General features: G+C 34.1%; 1 protein-coding gene across 2 annotated transcripts; it reads right to left on the bottom strand.

Annotated features, from left to right (window-relative positions):
• Positions 1-4,933: 4,933 nt before the first annotated feature.
• LOC131643820 (protein BTR1-like) lies at positions 4,934-11,333 on the bottom strand. Of its 2 annotated transcripts, XM_058914146.1 has the most exons (9): positions 11,187-11,333; positions 10,881-11,028; positions 9,628-9,866; positions 9,430-9,536; positions 8,996-9,189; positions 7,925-8,049; positions 5,942-6,037; positions 5,797-5,858; positions 4,934-5,468 (listed from the first exon to the last, which is right to left on the bottom strand). In XM_058914146.1, exons 2-9 carry the CDS (start codon positions 10,966-10,968, stop codon positions 5,372-5,374), a joined length of 1,008 nt encoding a protein of 335 aa, XP_058770129.1. In that variant the 5' UTR covers positions 10,969-11,028; positions 11,187-11,333; the 3' UTR covers positions 4,934-5,371. The 2 variants fall into 2 exon arrangements, with proteins under 2 accessions (XP_058770129.1, XP_058770128.1); XM_058914145.1 differs by having other exon boundaries at positions 10,881-11,310.
• Positions 11,334-17,121: the final 5,788 nt, after the last annotated feature.

The following is a 17,121-nucleotide window of genomic DNA, read 5'->3' as shown; positions in this document are numbered from 1 at the left end:
AACTGGGGGCCGCCATTCTGGTATACCTATACCAGAAGCTGAATGAAGCATACAACTAGAGGACCAGACATTTGAGTGGCTCTTGCACACTCCTCACGGTACATTTATTTTTTATTAAATCACATTTAATATGTTATTTGTTAAGTTGTACTAACATATTTTCATATTGTGTTTTAGAGATGGATCATCTCTTACTTTCACCGCATTCATGGCTACGATCTTGGTCCGTTGTACACCGACGGCATGCCTAGGGCTGCACGATACGTCCTCCAAAGGGGGGATCAGAAAGTGGGGCCATATCGGGTATACCTCGATCGTATTGCTCACGATGACATCAATTGGATGTCCTTCCGTGATTATCGGGAGGTTGTCCCCTTCGACCGCATCTCGTTATATTCTGGATGGTTGGCATGTGGGATCAACACCATGGTCTGATATCTATCGGAGAGGTGCATTAGACAGTTTGGGCACGTGCAGATGATACCTAGGTCTCCATTTGCAACTGCTCCCGACACCATTACCCACTGAGATCTCACTGCTATCTTTCAAGGTTAAGAGTATCATTAAGTGCCAAAGGAGTATCAGAGTATGTGGGCCACTGAGAGCTGGCACTGTGTAGATGGATATGTGACATAGTTTTATCAAGTGTCGCATCCTATCATGACACTCGATGCTCTAGGGCGTCCACCTAGGCCAGCGCATGAGGAGCTCTTGGAAAATCAGCAGGTCGAGGATGACCATGTCACTGATCTCCTGTCGATATGCTAGCGGATATAGATGATTGGGCAGGAGGTATTGGACAGGTGGATCATTCAAAAGGGGGTGTAGAGGCGGCTACCATAGTGCAGAGGATGGTCATTGAGGCGTCCAATGTGGCGGTGTATAGGAGGCATATGAGGTCGTAAGGGGTAGGATTAGGCATACTCAGTAGTAGTATTAGTAGCATATGTTTATGACTTTTTTCTGATGTAATATTTCTATATTTTGCACTTATCAGAACACCGATTACTATATTTTGATATTTTATTTTAGTCTACGTACTTTTATTTTCATTACATTTTATTTGATAAAAAGGTATTAGATTTTGTTTTTTTCAATGTAATTTTTATAACAATGTAATTTTATAGTTTTTTTCAAAAATGAAATACTCATAGCACATTTCGCATGTGCATATCCGAAACTGGTTTAGGGTGTTTTCGGATATGCATATCTTAAACATCTTAAAATGTGAAAAGGATACCTTCGGATATGCATATCGGAAAAGTATTTTAGAATTTTCAGAGGTGTTTTCATCCTATACAGGTGTAATGAAAAATTCCCTAAACAGTGATGCAAGAAAAAAAGTTTTGCTTTTATGTATTATGTTTGTTTTTATTGAAATTATGTGGGCTGCCAAAGCATATAATGAAAAAGAGATTGCTTATGGCATATTTAATGGTGCATAAAAACTAAAAAATATCTTCAAATATAAAGATGTATTTTCGACATATCAAAAGTTCATATCGTATGAGTCACTTATATTTTGCAATAAATTAGAATGGAGATGCATCTCTGTAAAATTTACGAAAGTATATCTCCGAACTTTTTTTAGTGGTATTATTGTGTCAAACGTTCTCACATCCTCATTTCTAAGGAAAGCAGACAGACCCAAACTCGCGGGGCTCATCCGCACCCGAACCTGAGTCAACGGGTGAAAATCCGAGTTGACTGGGTTCGAGTTCGGGTGTCATCCGATATTTCGGGTGAGGGTTTGGGTAGTGTGAAACCCACACCTGAAACTACACCCGCTTAGACCTGGAATTACATAGTGCCCCTATATATAAGTACAACAAATTAGGGTTTTTACTTTTGAAACAGCGAAAACAAAACATCATCATCAACACGCAAAAGCATCATCCCATTCCTTCACTCTTCTGCGTTGCCATCTTACTTTCTGAAATAGCGGCGAAAACACCATCATCAACAATTATCAAACGCTACATCAATGAAGAACCGAAGCGAGCAACATTCAACAACCGGATTCAACATTAGCTTCAATGCGCAAACCTTTATAAACCAATTCCCATAACCTCCTCACGCAACACCTCAGTGCTCAGAGAAATCAACAAAGGATATCACACCTGCGTGAACTCTCTGAGAGAATTCTCTTTTCGACAGTAATTGTTTTTCTCCCTTCTATTTGCAACAATGAGTTTATCATTCGAAATTGTTGTTGGAAAAAACTGAAACATAGAGGATCGAAAGAAGCTAGAGAGTTATTTTTGTTCGAGTTTTGTTCCAATTAATTATGTTGTTTGAAAGAGAAATGAGAACAAAAACTGAAGCGAGTTGAGTTGAAGCAGAGAATGAACAAAGAAAGATGTTGATAACTTTATACAACACTCTAAGGAACATATGTGTAACAATTTCTCAGACTTGTTAACTTTTGTATCACTCAAACTTGTACACATGAGTTTTAATTTTTGTATCACTCAGACTTGTTAACAATTGCTAAGATTGTATCACTCAAACTTGTACACATGAGTTTTAATTTTTGTGAGACACTATGTTAATTTTGGTGAGACACTATGTTAATTTTGCAGAATTGTTTTGGATTTTGTAAACTTGTACAGATTGTATCACTCAAACTTGTACAAATTCTATAAATTTCAATGTTAATGTTGGAAATCTGTAGTAAAATTGATGGAAAATTGTAATGTTGTTGTTGAAAAGTTGTAGGAAAATTTCAATGTTGTTGTTGTATTTTATGTGTTTTGCTGCGGGTTTGGGTTCGAGTGAAAAAAATCGAACACAACGGGTGTGGGCATGGGTGTTATTTTTCTACCCGAATAGCCTTTGGATTTGGGTTCGGGTGGTGATTTCGGGTGCCGGTTTGGGTAGTGTGAAACCTGCACCTAACCTATCAGTTGCCATCCCTACTCATTTCGAGCAGAACTTCCTATATATATGTGTGTGTGTGTGTGTGTGTGTGTGTGTGTGTGTGTGTGTGTGTGTGTGTGTGTCTGTGTCTGTGTGTCTGGCCGATGGTGATGATGCATAAATTTTACATCATAAAGCTGTGCGTTGAGGTTATACCTCATTTATTCGGTTGGCACATATATATTTGTGTACAAAAGCTTATTATGTCGATATGGTTTATCTTAGATACTTCATTAACTTTAAGCACATTCATGAGTACAACTGGGAGGTCACTTGTTTGGTTTACCTGTACTTGAAATTAGATGAAGCTTATCTTTGTAAGACTAGACACATGACAACAAATTGCACGTTGTTACGGTAATATATTGCATTTTTATTGTTATTAATATTTCATAACACGTAATCTGCGTCATTACTTATATTTCATTTGTATCATTATGAAGCATGGATTCTCTAACACTTTCCACGCATCTCCAGCTCGTTATATGTGAATGACTACTTTGAGAATTTGTCACGTGCTTGCGCATTAGTCCCACTCATAAGGAATCAAGCGACCAAGCCATTCAGAGTGTTTCTTGATCGTACTGTAGCAGGTGATATATGTTACACACTATACGACGATTACTGTCAAACGCGTCTCTAGGATGACATAGCCTTCTACTCCATATGGTTGGCTTGTAGTTCACATTTGATTTATCCATATCTACCTGTGTGTCATGCACTAGTTCGATTTGTACAAGATATTCTAAGAGACCCTGGCCATGTGCCTAGGATCCCCTGAGTGCTCTAAGGATTAAAGTCCAAATCCTATAGGAATTTAAATACCACACTCAGATCGGTGAATCTATCAGGTTTCTTTCTCCTCCTCCGGGATTCATTAATAGAACTTAAATGCAGGACGCTTCTCCCCCACTGTAGTTTGCAAATATGTTGATATGATGTTTGATAATTTCTATAATCATTTAGTACTAGAGGAAGCATAAAGTGCGTCAGCTCCTCGGTCATTGAGTAGTGTGTTTGACTATATTCAATGGTATTTCAGAGTGTCACATTCTTACATGACACCAGATACTCACGAAGATCGACCTAGATCAGCTCATCAAAAGATATTAGAGAAGTAGGTTGTGACAAATCATGTTGTTGATGTGTTACTTGTATGTCATCGTATTACCGATATTGCACGAGCAAATATAAAAAGAGGAGAATTTCCAAAAGGCATCTACTATGGAAGTCATTCTATCCGAGACATGGAATGTCATATGCAGTACAGGAGACGAAAAAGAAACAAGGGGTCAAATATATCCAGTAATTCAATTTTACTTCTATTTTGATAGTATATATTATTATTTGTAATTTGTCAACAATAATGTTTAATTATGGATTCTAGATTGATTCTAATCTATTGCATTTTAATTGAATTAAATCGTTATATGATTTAATTGATAACAAATTTTTTGATAGTTTACTTAATATAAGTAGCCAATAATATTAAATTTCTTTAAAAATATCAAATTTATAACAGTCTTCCTGTCAAAGGATTATTACGAAAAATATACTTTCATATTATTCTCTATGTTGTGAAATAAACATACTACAATAAATTCAGAATATATCTAAAATTTATACATTTTCAAACTAATTTTTTTGACAAAAATATTTGAAGCCCTTTCAAAAGTATACTTTATTTTAAAAAGGTGGCTCTTCCCTTCGCTCCTAAGGGTGGGAAAAACAACCCATAATAACAATCCCACTATCCATCCAAACATGCACATGTCACCTACTCATTTAAACGATATTGGTTTTATTTAAAGTAATTGTGATGACTGTGTATCACTTCCAAAGAAAACTGGTCACGTTCTATTGAACTTTCTATCAAGACAAGACACCGCAGTCAATAGAACAACTAAGCGTTAACCAAGCCATCAGATTAATTAAATATAAATGGTAGTGAATTCAACGAATGCAGAATAATGACAACCAATATACATGAAAACACATGCACACTCGTCACAACTTGGGGTTTTGACAACTCACAAATGAATTCTTAATTCTCAGTTGCGGCAACTGCAATTAAACAAGTTTCAGATCCTATCTCAGGCCAGTAATTGAAGATACAAGTCAACCGCTACTAGGATAAGGACTGTCCTCTCAGTATGATATTAGCAACTGTTGACTTACAACAAAAGAATATACTAGATCTAAAGACTACATTTGGAAAATGCATGAAAGCCCTTTTCCAATAGATATTATCGTTTGAATGGGTTTGAGAAGAAATCCTGTAAGAACGATCTAAGTTTAAGAAAAAAAAACATGCCCTCTCCCACTACAATAAACTCCATAAGTATATAAAATGACAGTAGTTTATGTAAACAAATCCCAAAATTCAGCAAATGTATGAGCAGTAGCAAGAACTTTCACCAAGAATCTAACAGTAGACAGATGAACTTCCATACTACTCCACCACTCTCTCAGTAGCATAAGAAACCTTCTGCAGTATCATAGATTCAGCCGTACGAATTGATCTCTGTGATCCTGTTATGGTAACTTTCCTGTATAACAAGGAAAAAGAAACACCCATAGAACGTCAGCTGTTAAAAAATGAGAATATAAGGGGGGGTGGCATATACTGCCGGTGCAAACTAGTTTAACATTGATATCCAACATACTGCCGGTGCAAATTAGTTTAACATTGATATCCAATGAGAGCCCTTTTTTTGCCACTTCACAGCAGTTATTTTAAGCTATAAGAGTTAGTATGTCAGAATAATGGATTCTCATTGGACAAATGTGTAAAGACAGTTTATCCCCTTTAAACTATAAATAAATTATGCAAAGACATTTGATTAATGAGTTAGTATGTAAGTAAACAATACTAACCTATCAGTTGTTCCAGATATGTAATCACCCCTATCTGATATCTTTATCTTTGCTCCACTAACCTGAAAAGGCAAAAGTTAGTCAAGTTAGTTTATTATACAACTAATCACATTATACCATGTAAAACCATTAGGAATTGGCAAACCTGACTAATGTCAGATATATTCCTTCCACCACGGCCAACAACCAACCCTATATGCTCATCTGCAACGCCAATGGTCATTGAGTTGCTTCTATCCTCCTGGAAAACAACAAAGGAGGATGTCAGTTCAAGCTCAGAGAGCAAATCACCATCAAATGTGGATGCATGGATACATAGTTTTTCATTCACCATTAATAGACATAAGCTGCGTTGCATAGGTACCGGTACGTACCCAGTACCCGGTACGGGTATTGGTACGGGGTACGGCATTTTTAGTAAAACTAAGATACGGGTACGTTAGTATAATGCTTTAAAAATACAATTATAAAAATAACTAAACAATTATATTATTTGAATAACGATAAAATTAAAAAATTAAAAAATAGTTTGCTTAAATAAATCACACTTAAAAGTATTAATAAATTATAAAATCATCGTTGAATAACAATATTTTCTTCTCCACTGAATGCAGTTTCTAGTTCAGGTTCATTGTTCATTGAAAGAAAGAGTACCAATTTCAAGAATACCAGCTCCATCAAATAGATCCAATTCATCTCCACCAATATCCCACATTTTTGTTACTCCTTCATTATAAATCTTATTCATTCTTGAAAGAAGACGAAGATTTGTATGAACAAAAACTAAATTCCCAGCTCTTTTCGGATTGAGCCTATTCCTTTTCAATGAGTGAATGAATCCATATGTGCTCAAATTTCTTTTCAATGAGCCTATTTCTTAATTTTTCTTTCAATTTTTTATTTATATATAGAATAAATAACTAACCTAATTTTTAAAATTATGTTGTCCAAAAAAATTTAAAACCGAAAAAAAATAAATTTTTTTGGGTACGTGTACCAAATGTGTACCGGTTGGTGTACCAAAGCAAAATAAAAAATAAAAAAATTGGTACGGCTTCGGTGCGTACGGTACACGTACCGTACGCGTACCGGTACCCGGTACGTACCCGGTACCGGTACTTTACCTAAAACGGAGTACCCGTGCTTCACAGGACATAAGTATATAACACAGAAAATCAGCATTACATGAAGATACATGGTTTAAAACAAAGATAAGTAGTTTTTTTTATTCAATAAATTCACCACTGATAATAGACATATAAGTATATCCTTCAAAACATGAAACTGTTTTTTATGCCCATTTAACAATATATCCATCAGGGTTCTCGTCATGGTTCAAATGTTGCACTCAGCATTTCAACTAATTGTACTTAGACTGTCAAACTATCCTAACTATCGGGAATGCATGTCTATAAACTGATATTGGTAATATATATCTTGATTCAGAGCAGAGGTCAAACCTACACCTAGTCATGTGAAGAGAACTGATTCAATCTCACACCATAGTTACACCAGTTTTAAACCATTTGCTTGCCTTTAGGCCAGCAACATTACAAGGTGAACCAAAAACAATTAGAAAAAAAAAATTCTTCGAGGCTATGAATTATGTAAATATTTCAGAGGTTTGATTCCTAAAAAACCATTATATCTATGCAGCATCTTTCCTTCCAGAGTTCCAGTCATCCAACATGTTGGTACCCATTCATGTCAGCAATTATTACTATTTACTATTAGTGATGATGAACAGACATGTGACAAAAACACAAACCGGCACCCTTTTAGCTAATTAGATGCTTCAGTTCAACATAAAAATACCATATAAAGTTCTTTAAACACTAGGACAACGATGACGACGACAACAATAAAAATATTTTAAATGCCACATTTTGTTTTTCAGAAATTTCCGTGTCTCTACTCTACATTCCTTAAAATTAAAAACTAATCTGCAGTTAGATAAGACAACATACTCTCAATCTGCAATTACAAGTACAAAAATATATGAATTAAGTTGCAATGACTGGGGGATAGCTTTACTCTACATTCGATTTGAATGTATGTGAGTCTGAAAACTTGGAAAATTGAAACATTAGAAACATTGACAAGATTAAATGGAAGGAATGAGAAATACCTTGCCGTTCTGGAATTTTGGTCCAGTACCATTAGGTCTGTAATTCACTCCGTTGTATGCTGGTGGTGCAACAGATGGAAGCACATATGTATATGGAACACCTTGATAACCCGAGACATAAACACCTAAAATGCATGTTAAAAAGTTATATTTACATTTAGCATTACCATCCCTTTACTACCATAAAAATAGACAATACCCTTATTTTTTTTAAATAAATAACTCCCGAAAATGAGTATAATGCTGTATTATAAATATTCTCTGCAATGTTGTATTGATACAGGCGTCCATGATGATACATTGCCGCTCTCTATTTAAGAAAATGTCACAGTTAAGAATGCAAACTAGTAATGGGTCTCAACATACTTGGCATAACACGAAAATCATTATCACCAAGAGTTTGATCCTTGCCACTCTTAATCTTTCAGAGTAACAACCAGTCTTTTCTTACTAAGTGGGGTCGGTTAGATGGGTATATGAACCTTACAGCTATTATTCCTAAAATTCAAAGGACATTAAAATATATCTACTCTTTTTTAACTTCAAATGTAAGTCTTCCTTATCTGGTGAGATCGAAAGATATGCTCTAAACAGCAGTTGTTACTCAAATGGATTATGAAACCGTCTTAATCACATTTTACCTTCACATGTTATTTTTGAAATAGTATACTATTTGAAATTGTAAAGAGAACACTTTCTTACCATTACTGTCCCTGATGTAAAGTAAATAATACTGTCAATAGAAAGACAGATGGGTCCAGGTCATTAAAAATAAAGGAAAGGGGTATAAATGTACATGAATTTAACAGGCTAAACTAACAATAAGTTGGGAAGATATACTAGTTAGGGTAATGTCTCTATCTACTTCCTTCCTGCAGCAAAGGTTAAAGAAGACTGTAATCTCAGGGATCCATTCATAAACAGGGCTAATGAAGGAAACTGAAGAGTCATTATAAAGATTAATAGAAACTACTGCCATCATCCATATTAGGTGCTTCAAAATCAAAGAGTATTAGGCGAAATCCAAAAATGGATAAGAGATATTCCATAGGACAAATAAATGACACTGACCAGAATATGAAAACGGAGTATTCATTGACTGTGAATAATGAGAATCTTCAGCTAATTTAGAAACAACTAAATCAACAGCACGCATCTGCTCATCAAGAGTTCCTGTCACTGTCACTATCCTATCATTCTGTCCATAGTAACTATTATCTTGAGGAGATATTTTAATGCCAGCTTGAGAGTCTTCAATGAATGACCTGATCAAAGGCAAAGAATGCATAAGGTGAGCTTTTTAGCCCTATTTCTGAATAACATAAAAAATACAGAAAGAGTCCGGCAATGAAAAATAACAGTTGGCCTAACAGTGACATGCTTATTTTTAGTTGTAAGGGAAACTTAGGTCATAGGAAAATAAAAGCTCAGACGCCAAAGAACCAGCATTCATAAATATGGCAAACAAGTAGGCCCTACAACTTGACAAAGAAAAAGAATGGTACCTAATGGTAGCACCTCCCTTGCCAATTATTCCACCACAAGAACCATTAGGAACAACGAGTCTCACTTTTGTTTTTGGTTCAACATCATTGTCTTCCTCACTGTGAAGCTAATAATTGAAGGAAAATTAAGCCCAGAAGTGAGCAATGCAAGTCATTTTTCATTCCAATAACTAATTAAATCAATATCACCGTGATTACCTCACTGAGCAACTTTGAAAGAATGAGCTCTACAGCCCGTAGTACTTCATTGATAGCACCAGATACCATGATAATCCTATCAGTGGTTCCAGGGAAGAATTCATTATTGCGTGACAACTGAATTCGAGCTCCAGATTGTGACTGAAAATCAGTGATAGTCGAACCACCCTTTCCAATGACAGAACCAGCTGCAGAGTTTGATACCAAAAACCTAACATATGTTGGTTTTTCCACGGAATCTGATAGAAGTAAACATTATATAAAAATCATCACAAAGAATCAATTAAATACTTTTACATATTTAGAGGTCAAAATATAAATGGTGTAGTTGGGAAAGAAATAAAAACAAATCAATTTAAATTTCATAGTTTTACATAAGCATTCTGAAAATTATATCACTGCATTTCCAGGAACGACATACTTTTCATACCCGTAAAACAAAACAAAACCAAACAAACGCTGAGTTCATACAACAAATACCTGTCTCACCAAGCAAGAAAGCAACAAAATCCTAAGCTAATCAGATGTAGGTGTAAACAATGAAGGTTGTTTTGCCTCCCAGTAACATGAATGGTTAGTAAACATTTTATTCTAATAACTTGAAAAAAGCATTGTATATCATAATTCTCTTCTCCGTATTTTATACTTGAGAACATTTCAGCCCGATGAAAACCGATTATGCTTCCCTTCAATTACCAGTATGAAAAATAAAACCACAAGACAAACTCAACCCTAAATTTTCCACTCCCAATTCTACGTCGATACTATACCAGATAAGACCTTAAAAACTTTTCCCTCGAAGATAATAATCAGAGTGAAATTTTAGTTATGTGATAAAGCTTAATTCTAATTAGGTAATAGTATAGATTCCTTCGCACCAATTAATTCGGCGAGCATAGTTTTCTTTGACATCTGTAAAATTAAGCACTAAAGAAACGTATAGATTCAGAAAAATAACTTCGCTCGAAAATCATAAAGTTAATCATTCATTCAACTACCAAAACAGAATATACTAAAATTAAAATTTGATAAACAGAAATCGCATCCACACGTGAAGGCATAACACAATAACGTTTCAAATCTAATATAGGAAGTAACATTGCAAATAATTAGGGTTGAAAATGAAAACGTTGACCGAGAAATAGCACCACCGACATTGAGTAACCTAGCTACATTACAGTGCAGAGAAGATAGAGATAACAAAGGAAAACATGGAGAGAAAACAGATCAGATCGGATGAGATAGATAGATACCTTGAGGAGGTGATTCGGGAGGAGGCGAAGAAGCGTGCTTCCTCGGTCCTTCTGGAGATGAGACGTAAGAAGATTCAGTCGACTCCATTGTTGTTGATGTTGTTCGTCTTCTTCGTCTTCAGCAACAATAACAACCTAATTCTCACTCCTTCGTTTCGAAGAGCGAGAGAAAGAGACGGTTAATTTCAGAGAGAAAAGGGAGAGAGAAATTTCATGGTAATGGCGTGCGTGACGTGAGAAATGAAAAGTGTTGAGAGAATTGAAAAAAGTGAAAACGGCGGATGGGATGAGAGAGAGGGGTTGAACCGGAGATGAGAGAGAGGGGAATGAGAAGAAGAGAAGAAGTTGCTGCTGTGAAGTTTTGTTTTGTTTCGTTTCTGCTCTCTACGACGTCACGTTTGTTTTTGTTTATCTATTGATAATATTATGCTGCGTGATGTGTCATTGTGTGTGCGTGTTTACGGGTAAGTGTGTGTGTTTCTATGCTATGTGTGCGAAATTGATCACGTCCATTCAATCACTAAGTTGCTCCATTCATTTTGTCTAAAGATTAACAAATGTAATGTTAAGAAAGAGGACCATTTTTTTTGTAAAAATGAAAGAGGACTTTTATAAAATTAATTTTATTATTTTATTGATTTTTTTTATAATTATTGTGTCTGTTTTTTATTATAATTAGTTTTGAAAAAAATTATATCAAACTATTAATTATTTTATGATAAAAATAAATTATTTATGATATTATTTCTGTTATTTTTTTATACAAGTGGGAAAAAAAAAGTAAGAAATAATTTAGAAAATAAAGTCAGTGATGATTTTAACAAAAGGCATTGCACAAAAGACCGGTACGCCACATCATCAATCTCATGTTTTGCTAAATAGTCAGCACAAACATTCAACTCCCTAAAGTATGTAATGTTTGAAATCGTTATTCTCTGGTGAGAAGCTCTTCAAGCAGATCTAAATTATCTTGTCCATTAATCATGTCAGTACATAGAACCAAAGTGATTTTCGTTATATCAATTATAACTATAACTCATCTGTGGTTACCAATACCGACATAATTAAATGACATAAATTCATCATGAAATGTGTACTATGAAAATCACAAGAATGTATATACATGTTGATTTTTAGTTGGTCCACCTTTATTTTAGTGAGATCATTCATTAACCTTATTGTACAAAGTATAAATAGCTTAATGTCAAACTTTATAAACCACAAATATTCAAAAATCAGAGTATGCATACATAATACCAAACATATAACACAAAATTCATAAATGACTGACTCCCACTAAACTAAAGATTTCTCAAACCGTAAAACACCCATATGAGTAGTGTCCCTAAGTGTTATATAAAAATTTGTCCACTTTGTATCATTTTCTTAACAACTAGGAACTTGATGTCAATATTTTTTAGTTATGGTATGTTTGGTTCAAATAAGGGAAATAGGAAGGGAATGATTTTAATGGATGGAAGAGAAGTGAGGGATTTTTTAATCCAATAACTGTTTGGTTCAAAATAGGGGGGAGGGGAGGAGAATGGAGAAATTTTCATTAAAAATATTTTGTTTTAGGAGGAGAGGGAAAGAGTTTTATTAATAATTTATTTTTTTTATCCTTATAATAATTGATATGATATTCAAATGTGAAAAATTCATGCATGTTTTTTTGGTAATAACATAACATTAAAAAATTGAATACACTTTATTCAGATTATAACTCTCAGACACAAATTAAATTATAGGTTGATAACAACTTTTAAATCGTCATGAATCATCTAACAAAACAAATATACAAAATAACTTATTATTAAAATTAATAATTTATTCAGATTATAACTCTCGGACACAAATTAAATTATAGGTTGATAACAACTTTTAAATCGTGATGAATCATCTAACAAAACAAGTATACAAAATAACTTATTATTAAAATTATTAATTTAAAATTATTAATAAAATGAATAAACAAAAATCAAAAAAGAATGATTTAAATTTTGATATAAAAGAAAACATGATAGGATATAAATAACAAAATTAGAAGAAAAAAATAAACATAAATAAATATTAAAAAAATCTGTAAAAAAAAGTGTAAAGATTATGATTTATATTAAGTACAAAAAGTCAAAAAATAATTTGAAGGTATAAAACAATTATAATAAATTTATGAAAGCAATCGAGAAAAATTACATAGAAGAGAAGCAGTGACATAAAAGAAAATAAATATTTTTAAAATATTAAAATTAAATTGAGGATATTTTAGTAAATATAATAATTTTTTAAATATCAAAACTCGTATTCCATTCCCTCCCCTACAAATCTCCTCAACTAGGAACGCAAAAAATATGGTTTGGACTTTGGAGGGATTTTGCTCCCCCCCTGTCCCTCTCCCCCTCTTAAAATTTGAACCAAACATATTTATTTCAAACCCCCCCCCCCCTCCCCTCCCCTCCATCTACCCCGAACCAACCACATCTTTAGTCGAACTCCTATTATTTTTGGAGTATAGGACAGTTGATTTATTTTCACACTATAACTTAAATGGTCTTTCAATTCCTTCCATAATTCACAGCCTAATGACAAGGTTCATCAACCAAATCCCGTGGTTGGATACCTCCTAATACACTAAAAATTTGCTGCCATGTGGATGAAGCCGTAAGAGTTTGTGTAACACCCTAATTTTCCCGGCGTTTATTAATATAAAATCAGAGTAATTTGTTCAAATAATAAACATGCAATTAGGATGTCACACTTCTCAAAACATATTAAACTTGCTCAATCATTTAAATAGATACATAACATGTTATGCGGATGAACCAAAACAAAACTTCATCATTCTCAACTTCTCATTTTATTACGCAGCGGAAAAGATTCACATAATGTTATCAAAATAATCTACATCCAGCATAAACAACATTTATTCAAATAATACGGAGTTCATAAGACTCCAAACATTCATTAAAGACAATAAGAGTAACTAAGTGTTCATTCCCCTCGGTGTTACGTATTAGAGCACAAACTGACTCGACATAAGCAACAAGAAGATCAACATCTTCCAAGCTACTCCAAAGCGCCTTAATCCTCTTTCTCTGCACGTTACTCACGTGTAGGCAACATTCAAACAGAATGGGTGAGATATCATAACAATATAAGGAAGCATATGACAATAAGTATATGAAGAATAAAGTCATACACATTTCACCAACTTCACAAAAGCATCGTCATCATGCATCATAAAGTAAAATACAAATATTCAACGACAAATAACTCATCATCATCATCAATTGTTATACAAACATTCAACAACAAATAACTCATCATCATAGTATTAGTTATACAAATATTCATCGCCAAACATTTCCTCATCATTCATCATCATGAAAATGCAATAAGACTGACATCGATGTAAATGCATGTGGTACCAATACGGAATACACCCTAATCATAAAATTGCCAATAAATAGAGGCATCAACAAGGTATACACCTTCATCACAAATTGAACTCAATCCACACAATGGGATTGAGGTCATCTTAGTTTTCCAATCCATGCCATCGTAAATTGTCAATCCAGGCCATCATAGTAGGCCAATCCAGGCCATCGTGAATGCAATGAATGTGACACAACATGCAACACAATGACAACAATTATGCAACCACAAGGCATAAGCCTTCAACAAACATCAATATAGGCCATCACTTCATCGTCATACTAACATCAATTCATCGTGTTATTCATACCTCATCACAGGCTTCATATTACACATATCATCATAACATCATCAATTCATCATAATAACAACAAACATCATAGTACACAAGTCAAGTAACGACATAACACGATTAATTCAACTTCTTAATAAAAGCATATTTATTGTTAATTCATCACAAGACATCATTATCTCATCATAAGGAAAACACATATCATCATATCAATTACATCATATCACCATAAGGAAAACACAATTCAAGTTGCACTACGACATGGTTACGTCAAATCGTAACAAAGGGCATACCTCATATGTTAACACTACATAGTTCATCACTTGATCTTAATACAAGCACTAGGGAATTACATCCTTTAAAGCATTTTATTCCATCATGGTATAGTTCATTACATTAGCTTTCCAACACTTCGAACGATAGCTAAATCGGAGTTACGATCGCGAACATATGTCCAAACAATGTTTATAAAAATATGTTTCAGTTTCGTAATAGTATGTGTCGACACGAACCCTCATGTGTCGACTCATAATTCAAAATTTTGATTTTTCAACACAGCATGTATCGACACATGCTCATACCTGTCGATCTCAATATATTCTAATCTGTGTTTTTAGAAAAATGCACAGTGTGTGTCGACACATACTGCTTTATGTCGACTCATAACAAAAAATTTCAAGACATGTATCGACGCATCAGCTTATGTATTGACACATACAACTTTCAAACTTATGTTTTTATAAAACTATATAGTATGTGTCGACCGAAACTAACATGTGTCGACTCATGTTACAAACAAAATCCTCAAATTACATTCAGAAACCTTGTTCAGACTATGGGATCCCAATCAAATATCAACAACAGTCCGTAGCAACATAATACAGGTTATTTAACATATATTTCACATCATATAGTGCAGCCACATCAACAATTCATCAATTGCAACAACAGATCATTCAATATATTACAACACCATGACAAAATCATGAACAACGCTCGACAAAGAAAACTATGGCAATCTAAACCCCATTCCTATCTACTAATCATCATACCCGACCTTATAGAGTTAGAACCCCACCCTTACCTTGGATTGGTGATTCCCTACTCTTCAATGGTTTCCTTGTCGTAGCCTCTTTGTGCCTCTTCCCCTCTTTCATGATAAACTTCTCTTTTCATGTTCTCTCCAGATTTTCCCAATTCCATTTTTTCTCTCTCATTTTTATTTAACCCTTACTAACCTTTAACTTCACTAATGGGCTTAACAACAACACTCCCACTACTACTCATGCTAACACACATAGGCCCAATACATTAATTAATTATTGTTCTATCATTATTATTATTCAACTAAATAATAAAATAGCATAAATAATAAAAATTCACCAAATAATTCACAATCAAGTAATTAAATAATTAATTAAAATAAATGGCGTTACAATTTGCTTGGCACTGAGGCAAGAAATTGCACCATCACTCAACATGTAGATATAGCATGAAATGTATTTGTTACTATCTTGGCATCCACAAAAATTTGAGTCAGAGTATCCAATGATCTCTAATTGGTCTGACCTCTTATATGTGAGCATATAATCCTTTGTTCTCTTTAAATACCTCATAACCTTTTTGGACGGTTTATAATGATCCATTCATGGATTGCTCAAATATCTGCCAACACCCCAACTATGAACATAATATCCAGACGCGTACAGACTTGGGCATACATCAGACTCCCTACAGTTGATGCGTAAGAAATCTTTTGCATTTCTTGAATTTCTAAGTTTCCTTGTGGGCATTGACTAAGACTAAATTTTTCTTTCTTAGAAATTGGAGTATCCCCCGGTTTGCACTCCTGCATGTCAAACCTTTTAAGTATCTTTTTGATATAGTTCCCTTGTATTAATCCTATAATACCTCGAGGTCAGTCTCGATGTATCTGGATTCCTAATACAAAGGAGGCATCACAAAGATCTTTCATTTCAAAATTTATCGGTTTCGTGCATCATGCCTATATCATTAGCAACAAGCAATATGTCCACGATATACAAGACCAGGAAAAGGTACTTGCTACCACTGAATTTTTGATACACACAATTTTCAACAACATTCACTTCAAAATCAAATGAGAGAATTACTTCATGAAACTTATGGTACCACTAACGAGACACGTGTTTTAGTCCATAAATGAATTTTGTCAATTTGCAAACCATATTCTCTGAGTCTCCTGACACCGAGTTTCGTGGTTGCACCATACATATCATTTCATTAACGTTGTCATTGAAGAATGTCGTTTTGACATTCATTTGATTCAAATCATAATGTGCAACAAGAGTCATGATTGTCCTAAAAGAGCCTTTCAATGAATCCAAAGAGAATGTCTCTTTAAAGTCAGTTCATTCCTTTTAAGTACAACCATTAGTCACATGATGAGTCTCATACATTTCCACATTACCGTTATAATCTCACTTGGTCTTAAAAATCCATTTGCAACCAATAGATTTCACACATTCTGGTAATGGG

This window comes from Vicia villosa, linkage group LG1 (genome assembly GCF_029867415.1).
Source record: "Vicia villosa cultivar HV-30 ecotype Madison, WI linkage group LG1, Vvil1.0, whole genome shotgun sequence".
Lineage (NCBI taxonomy): Eukaryota > Viridiplantae > Streptophyta > Magnoliopsida > Fabales > Fabaceae > Vicia > Vicia villosa.
Note: the sequence above shows the minus strand (reverse complement) of the source record. Positions and strands in the feature narration are given on the sequence as shown.